This window comes from Sciurus vulgaris (assembly GCF_902686455.1).
Source record: "Sciurus vulgaris genome assembly, chromosome: 9".
Taxonomy (NCBI): domain Eukaryota; kingdom Metazoa; phylum Chordata; class Mammalia; order Rodentia; family Sciuridae; genus Sciurus; species Sciurus vulgaris.
Window position 1 is genome coordinate 76,809,437 of NC_136469.1, and position 8,167 is coordinate 76,817,603.

The 8,167-nt window shown below is 35.9% G+C and overlaps 1 protein-coding gene across 1 annotated transcript; it reads right to left on the bottom strand.

Annotated features, from left to right (window-relative positions):
* Window positions 1–5,885: 5,885 nt before the first annotated feature.
* Window positions 5,886–7,298, bottom strand: LOC306669464 (tripartite motif-containing protein 60-like; the record flags this gene model as incomplete). The annotated part of the gene is made up of 1 exon (XM_079153468.1): window positions 5,886–7,298. The coding sequence occupies one exon, from the start codon at window positions 7,296–7,298 to the stop codon at window positions 5,886–5,888; it is 1,413 nt and encodes a 470-aa protein (XP_079009594.1).
* Between the last annotated feature and the right edge of the window lie 869 nt (window positions 7,299–8,167).

Here is an 8,167-nt window from a genome sequence, read left to right on the forward strand (position 1 = left end):
GTTCCCTGCGTTCCGGGACTACCGCCCCATCTGGGACACCTCCCCAACGGGAGAAACTCACCCGGCAGCTTTGAGTTGGTCCCAAGTCTCTCAATATCTCCTCTTTTGAATCCTGAGTCCTGGAGCAACATGAAATGTAGCCACCCTCTAGTCTGCCATCTTGAAAACTCCCCACCATCTTGAAAACTCCCCATAACCTTTGAACATTTTTTTTTTAAATTACATAGCATACCTTCTAAAAACAGAATATGATCCTGGTCAACTGGCTTCCAACGCTGGGGTTTTAAATTCTCTACCAATAGTTGGCACCCAACTCTTGATTTGTCGTTATCTCCCACTGCTCAGAATTCCTTGAATGTCAGATCCACTTGTACCTTCTACATATGTTCCCAGTTCTGGAGTCGCCACAAAGGCTGTCGTCTAACCTACAGCCCATTCCTCCTGTCATCATGTTCCATCACCAACCATCTACCTTCAAAAATTAACCTCAAACAACAATCACAAATCTTTGTTTACTAATGTCCTCTGGATCCTATCATTCCAAGAGTTGGAATGATAGGATCAAATGAAGCAGTGGGAATGAGGTTAGAGCCTTGAGAAATGTGGAAATGTCCAACAGCTGAAGTGGCAAAGCACTAAGAAGGAAATGAGGAACAGAAGGCCAAAGACCAAGGAAGAAAAGGAAAGTGTGCAGGAAGACCAGTCCACATGGTTTCTAATTTTCTCCACCTTAGTAAAAGTGAGATAGAGCTGAGGAAAGAGTCAAGGGACAAAGGATTTTAAGGTGGTACAGGCAGTTTGAAAATAGTTTATCATGTCTATAGAGCTAAGTAAGGAAACAAAGTCATGAAGGGGATGATGGGCCCAGAGAAGTGGGACAAAGTGTGACAATTTGTGAGACAAAATCAGGATATTCGGGTCAGAAAGCAGGCATTCCAAGTATGCGACACTGAAAGTGGAATGGAAACATCCCCAGATTATACCTCTGCCTGGATGGAGGAAGCCCATCTTTTATAATTGGAGAATAATACTAAGTGGTGTTCTTGTCTTTTTCCTCAGAGAATTTGATGAGAAAAATTATCCCTAATTGTTTAAATATTTGAGGTTCCATTCCCAGGTCCATCATTCAGTCCCCTCTTATACACTGGAATAACTGTAAATTTTAAAGCTGAATTTCCAAGTTTAAATTTTGTTTTCCTCACAAGCAGTGTTAACCTTAGCGAATTATCCGAGGATTTTGAGCATCAGTTTTTTCGTTGATAAAAAGGATATAGCATTATCTTTTCCAAAGAGGAATACTGAAGATAAAATAACATTTGTGAAAAAGCATTTTGTATATTATGAAAATATACTTCTGTTTTATTTGAGTATCCTAAATTCTCTTTGAAATGATGTTGGTAGACTTAACCCTGAAGTACATTGTAAAGTTGTCCCTTACTGACCTCAGTGCAAAATATGACTGGAATACAGTCAGCTGCAAATACTTGAGGAACTAATGAATGATTAGATTAATAACTAAAAGTTACAATAAAATCATTTGATACAGAATTGAATGGCATCAAGGTGGTTATCTTGAATCTAATCCAAGGAAATTTAATAACTTTTAGAGTACATTTTACATTTTAAGACATACTGCTCTTTAGGCATGAATCTAGGAGAATACTGAAGCATACTTTTGAGTGTTATCAAAAAATTTGACATATTTATATTAAAATTAAAAGCCTGGCAATTGTTTAAACATTTTTATTAATTTATGCTATTTGTTGTACACAATAATAGAATGCATTTGTATATTTTGATAGATCATACATAAATGGAGTGTAATTTCTCATTTTTCTGATTGTACATATTATAGGATCACATCAGTCATGCAGTCATATTATGTACATGAGACAATAACGTCTGTTATATAGCTTCCTCTAGTTTCTTTTCCTGCTACAGAATCAGTTATAACTATGGGCCAATCTGGTGACATCTCAGTATTGTTCGTGATAGCTCTTAATTTTTCTGACCACTTCATAGTGTCATTTCCTGTGAGTTACTTTAGTTTTGCTATGATCATTTCAGGCCGTCAATGTAATTTTGCCCATTAAAGACAATAACCCTGGTGAGCTCAGAGGTACTATTCCTAGTTCTTCCTTGAGATGAATCTTGATGCAACTTTAGAGATACAAGTTTGTAGAATCATTTATCGTCCAAAGGTCTTGATTTGCTAGACTTCTTGAGATTGCTACAATCATTTATAACCACAGAATTTTTGCTTTTAGTAAAAAGAAGATTTGGAGCAAAGACTTGAAATATGGATAATGGCATTCTAAGCTCAAATCATGTTATTTTTTAAGTAAAAGAACTACATGCAATCTTACTGGAATGTTTTAATATTTAATACACAAGATCTGTAATTTTTCATGGGTAATTGAAGCTGAATCTGAAGCATTAAAAAATTAACCACAGCAAACTGAATTTTCCAAATGAAAGATAATGTCTACTGTTGAGTAGGACTTTGTAGATTAATGCAATGATTTGGGAGTGGGGGTGGGGACAGTTCCTTGCATAGCTATGTATTTCCAATGGGGTCTTGCCTTGCCTAAATTCTGCAAGAGTTGGTTTATTGAACTATGAGTTCATGGAATAAAGAAATTGAATTTATACCATGAAGTAGTAAATCTACTATATGATTCTATAATAGCCATAAATATTATACATTATATTTTCCTTTAATACTGTGTTAAGAATGCTGTGGTCAGAATCATGAACTTCAGAGCTAGCCTGCCTGGGTTCAAGTGATACTAACTATGCAAAGTTGGCCAAGTTCTTTAACTTCCCTATGACTCAGCTTTAAAATTTATGCAGAGAAGATATTAGTATCACTTCCATAGATGGTTTAGAGGATAAATTTATTCATAAAATGGAAAGCATTCAGAAAGGTATCTGGTATAAACTAATAGCTAAAAATTGTAATTTTTTTTTTGTTTGTTTATGTAGTATACAAATTAAACATTTGCAAGACTGGTTCTTTGGGCCATTGCAGTTTTCGGCCCTGCTCTGTTGATTGGAATGGCCATGTGTCATTGACCCAACTTCATAGATAAGTAGACCTGAGAACATGCTTTCCATCATTCATCTCACAATAGTGATAGGACCAAATCTGCAAGTAGAAATTATCTTCTAACCACTTTCAAAGGTCTTGTTTTACAGACATCTTATTTCTTGTATAGATACAGCAGAAATCTGTATCACTTTGTGCTGAAGTCACAGCTAACAATACTAACGGAAGAACTAGGTTGAAATGTGGGAAAGAAAAGTCTTTTTGAAGTCTAATTTAGAACAGGTACATAAGAATTACAGATATAGGGGAGTGCCAAAAGATGTTTAAACATGACTAGGTTAGTCCTAGTTGAAATGAAATATTAATTGTAATGAATATCTACTGAAATGGATGAGTGAGAGAACTTGAACTCTTACAATGCTAATTAACATGCCCAACACATCACAAAATTATGTGTGTAGGTGAATATTTCAGATCCACTATCATAGAAAATTTCAAGTACACAATACTTATTAGCTATAGTCACCGTACTGTACATTAGGTCTCCAGAGCTCATAATTCTGTGACAACATCTCCCCCATTTACTCCACCTGCCCCCACACCCTGGCAATCACCATTCTGCTCTCTGCATCTATTAGTTTGACTTTTTCATATTGCACATGTAAATGATATAATACAGTATTTGACCCTGTGCCTGTTTCTGGTTTATTTCACTTAATCTTCCAGATTCATTCATAATGTCGCAAATGATAAGATTCCTTTCTTTCCAAAACCTGAATAATATTTGTGTGTGTCTGTGTGGGTGTGTCTGTGGGTGGGGGTGCCACATTGTCTTTGTTCATCTGTCTTTGGACACTTAGGTTGCTTCCAAATCCTGCCTATTGTGAATAGCACAACTGAGTATAGGAGTATAAGAGTATAGGGGCTGAGAGGTAGCTTCACAGTACAGCACTTGCCTAGAATGGGCAAAGCCCAAGTTCAATCTCCAGCACCACAAATACAAATCAAAACCAACAAAATCCCACCTGAAACATGGAATACAGATATTTCTTTATATTTCTTTGAGATACCAATTTCATTTCACATATATACAAAAGTGATATTGCTGAATCCTATGGCAGTTCAATTTTTAAGTTTTTTTAAGGAACTTCAGTTTTACACAATGGCTGTAGCAATCCACATTCCCACAATGTACAAGGGGTTCCCTTGTTTCTATATCTTCACCAACACTTGTTATAGCTGCTTCTCTTTTTTATAATAGCCTCCCTAATAGGAGTGAGGTGATGGCTCATGGCTTTGATTTGCATTTCTCTGTTGATTATGAGGCTGAGCACTTTATTCATATAGTTGTTGGCTATTTGTATGTCTTCTTTTGGAGACATGTCTATTCAGGTCCTTTGCACATTTTTTTAAATTAGTGATTTGGTTTTGTTGTTGTTGTTATTGGTAAGTTGTTTGAGTTCCTCAACTATTCAGAATATTAATGGGATGTTTGATTTGAAAATATTTTCTCCTATTTAATAAAGTGCCTTTTTATATTATTATTTCCCTATTTCTGTGCAGAAACTTTTTAGTTTGACACAGTCTCATTTTTTATTTTTACTTTTGCTCTTTGTCTTTGACGTCATATAAAAAAATTCATTACCCAAGCCAAGAGCTTTTCTTATGTTTTCTTAAAGAAGTTTTATGGTTTCAGGACTTACATTTAAGTCTTTATCCATTTTTAGTTGATCCTTGTGGTGGTATGAGATAAGGACCCAATTTCATTCTCTGCATGTATATATCTGGTCTTCCTCAAACCATTTATTGAAGAGATTATCATCTCCCATTGTGCATTCTTAGCATCTTTGCCAGAGATTACTGACTGTAAATGGACATGTTTATTTCTGGGCTTTCTGTTTTGTTCCATTCATCTATGTGATTCTATTTGTTCCAGTATAATATCATGTAAATTACTAAATGTTTGTGACATAATTAGAAATTAGAAAATGTAATGACTACACTTTTGTGAAAATTGCCTTTGAAAGTCTGATAAGGAATATGTTGAATTTGTAGATTGCATCTGTTGATAGCCACTGATAGCCTTCTCAGTGAATTATCAAGGTTTAATCAAGGTGTTCCCTTTTATATCAGGAGCCTCTTTTCTCTTCTTGCTTTCAAAATTCTTTGACTTGAACTTTTTTTTACTGATTTTAATTTTTTTTTTTTTTTTAGTGAAGTTTTTTGGTGGAATTTGTGAAGTTTTCAACCATTATTTTTAAAAATAAATTTTTCCTTTTATACTCTTCTTAAATATCCATAATGCAAATATTAGCTTTCTTATTGGTGTCTCATAATTCCAATAGTCTTTCCTCATTCCTTTTCAACTCTAGTTTCTCTTCTAAATGGATATTTTCTAATGACCTAAGTCACATATTCTCTCTCTGTTTGATCAAGTTTGCTGTTGACATCTTTTTTTAAAAAATGGGTACTTTTTTTTTCATTTCCATATTTTTCCCCATACTTTTTTTTTTTTTTTTTGACATTTAAGTAACAATTTATAAAGCTTTAATGATTGGCTTCATAAAAAAATGTACAGGCAATTTAAAAATTTTATTGTATGTCAATAATTCTCAAACATTTAAAATTAGAATTCAAGAAACTTGACAACTGATATTCAGAACATCTATGAAATTACATTACTATCCCGTTTCCTGTTTTTTACAGTTGCTGAAAATTAGGGAGAAAAAAAAAAATCTATTCTGGTTTTCAGTTGTAAAGCTCAAAAAGATTCCAAAAATGAGATTACATTTACAAATTAACCCTAAAAACTAAAAAGAACAATTTACCAGGTTCTTTATCTTTCGTTATCCACTGATAAGATTTTAAGAGGTTCAGAATCTGTTCCGACATAGAAATAAGGCCAAATGGTTCTGGTAAAAGAATCACTGAAACTATACAGGAGAGATCTGTCGTTCACATTATAAAAGGAAACCTCACCCAATTCAAAATTCAAAAAAATGCCAATCTTACTGGGTTTTGGTACTGGCAGAAGCTGGGTTTTCTTAGGACCAAACACAACATAACCACTCTCAATATAACGTCCAATTGCCCAGAAGCCACTCAGGACTGATGGTCGATTCCTCCAGTTCCTAGGAAGATAATCATGACACACACCCAATGTCCACTGAGGTTTGTTTCCCACATCTACCTCCCAGTAATGTCTACCAGAATTAAATATCTTAGAACCCAGGACAGCAGGGCAGAGATAAAATCTCCTTGAGTTATAACAAACACTTTGTTTCGTTCTTCCATATTTTACACTTTTTCTATCCTCAGAGACAATAAGCTGAGGATATGCTGTGTCGAGGTCTAAACTCACGTCTACCTGAAATTGCTGTATAATTCTGTCTAAGCCAGAATATTGTGGAGGAAGACTAAAGCCATACTCCTTTAACCCGAATGAAGAAAGTTCAGGGCATTTTAGGTTTTGATACTTTTGGCGTATACTCTTAACATGCCTCAGTACTGCCAGGTCTGACCGCACACACTTGCCCTCTATTTCCTTCAGTAAGCGTTTTACTGTGGAAACATGATCTGAAAAGGTTATGAGGTTTTTATTAAGTTTGGATAAAATGTCCAACTCTTCATCTTGTATCTGCTTAAGCAGAGCCTCTTGTTCATTCTGTAAAAACAGTCTAATTTGCTCAAATTCAGAATTTATTTCTTCTTTCCTATATTCTACCTTCTTTCTCAGCTCAAGAGACTTCCTGTTTTGCAGAATGATCACTTTTTCAACTCGTTCCACATTAGTCTTCAAGGGCTCGATGCTAGATTCCAGAATTTTTCTTTGGTAGGTAGCAGCTTTCTTAATGGGACAAATGTAATGCCTCTGATGTTCAGCAGAGAAACTGCACTGGGTACATAAAATCTGCAGATCCTTCACACAGAAAAGGGTCAGAAATTGATTGTGTTTCTCACATAGAGCATTTTCTTCTTGCCTCTTCCTCTTGCTCCTTCTGATCTGGAGGAGTTTAGCAATTTCAGTCAAATTACAGAGCTGGGGGTTCCTCCTGAACTTCCTTTCTGGAAACAAAAATCGGCAGACAGGGCAAGGAAAGGCATCATTTAGATCTTTCCAGGACAGGTCGAGGCAGTCAAAACAGAAGTTGTGCCCACAGTTAATGGTCACTGGGTCTTTCAAGTAATCCAGACAGATGGGACAACTGCACTCCCCTTGGAGGTCTGCTAGGGCGGTTACAAACTCCATTGAACTGAGTAAAGGTGGTGCACAAGGTAACACTCCCTTGGTAAACCTGCCTCCCTAGAGCTCAGGTCTAACTGTGAAGTACAAAGCAAAGAGCCCTCCAAGTCCGTGCGCACACACCAGACCTAGGTATCACTGGCCTGGCATGCTAGTGGATGTCACTGAAGTCTTGTTTAGACCTCTGCACCTCAGCTCAGGAGAAGAATTCACAGCTTATAACTCTACCACAGATTAGTCCATTAGCACTTAAGTTTAATGACTTTCTTCAAGAAAGCAGCCACAGACCAATGGACTGATCATTCCTTTCCAATGTAGAAATCTAAAAGAATGTCACCATAACCAATGATGGGGAGAAATGATGACATAACAATGTACAGTCTTCAAATCCTGTTTCCAAATGCTTCATATGTATTCTGTTCACCCCATTGGTTGGACTTTCCACAACTGGAGCAGGTAGAACAGAGGCTCCGGCAGACCTTGTACAGCACCCCTGGAACACCGCCGGCTCCGAACAGACTGGGACACGCTCCTCACTCTTTCCCCATACTTTTTATTCATGCACCATAGTTGTACATAATAGTAGGATTTGTTGTTACACAGCTGCATGTGCACACAATATAACTATATAGTTTGGCCAATTGTTAACTCTTGAATTTTCCATTTTGTTCATTTGTTCTTCAGTTCCACAATTTCTCTTACATTTTTTTTTACAATTTTTTATTTGTTTGAATTAGTTACACAGGACATTTTTATGATTTCTATTTCTTCATTGATTCTTTTTTATTTTTTCCTGCTTTCATTAAGTTATTTGTAGTCTCTTGTAGCATGACTGAGCTTCTTTAAATAATTATTATGAATTGTCATGGCATTCG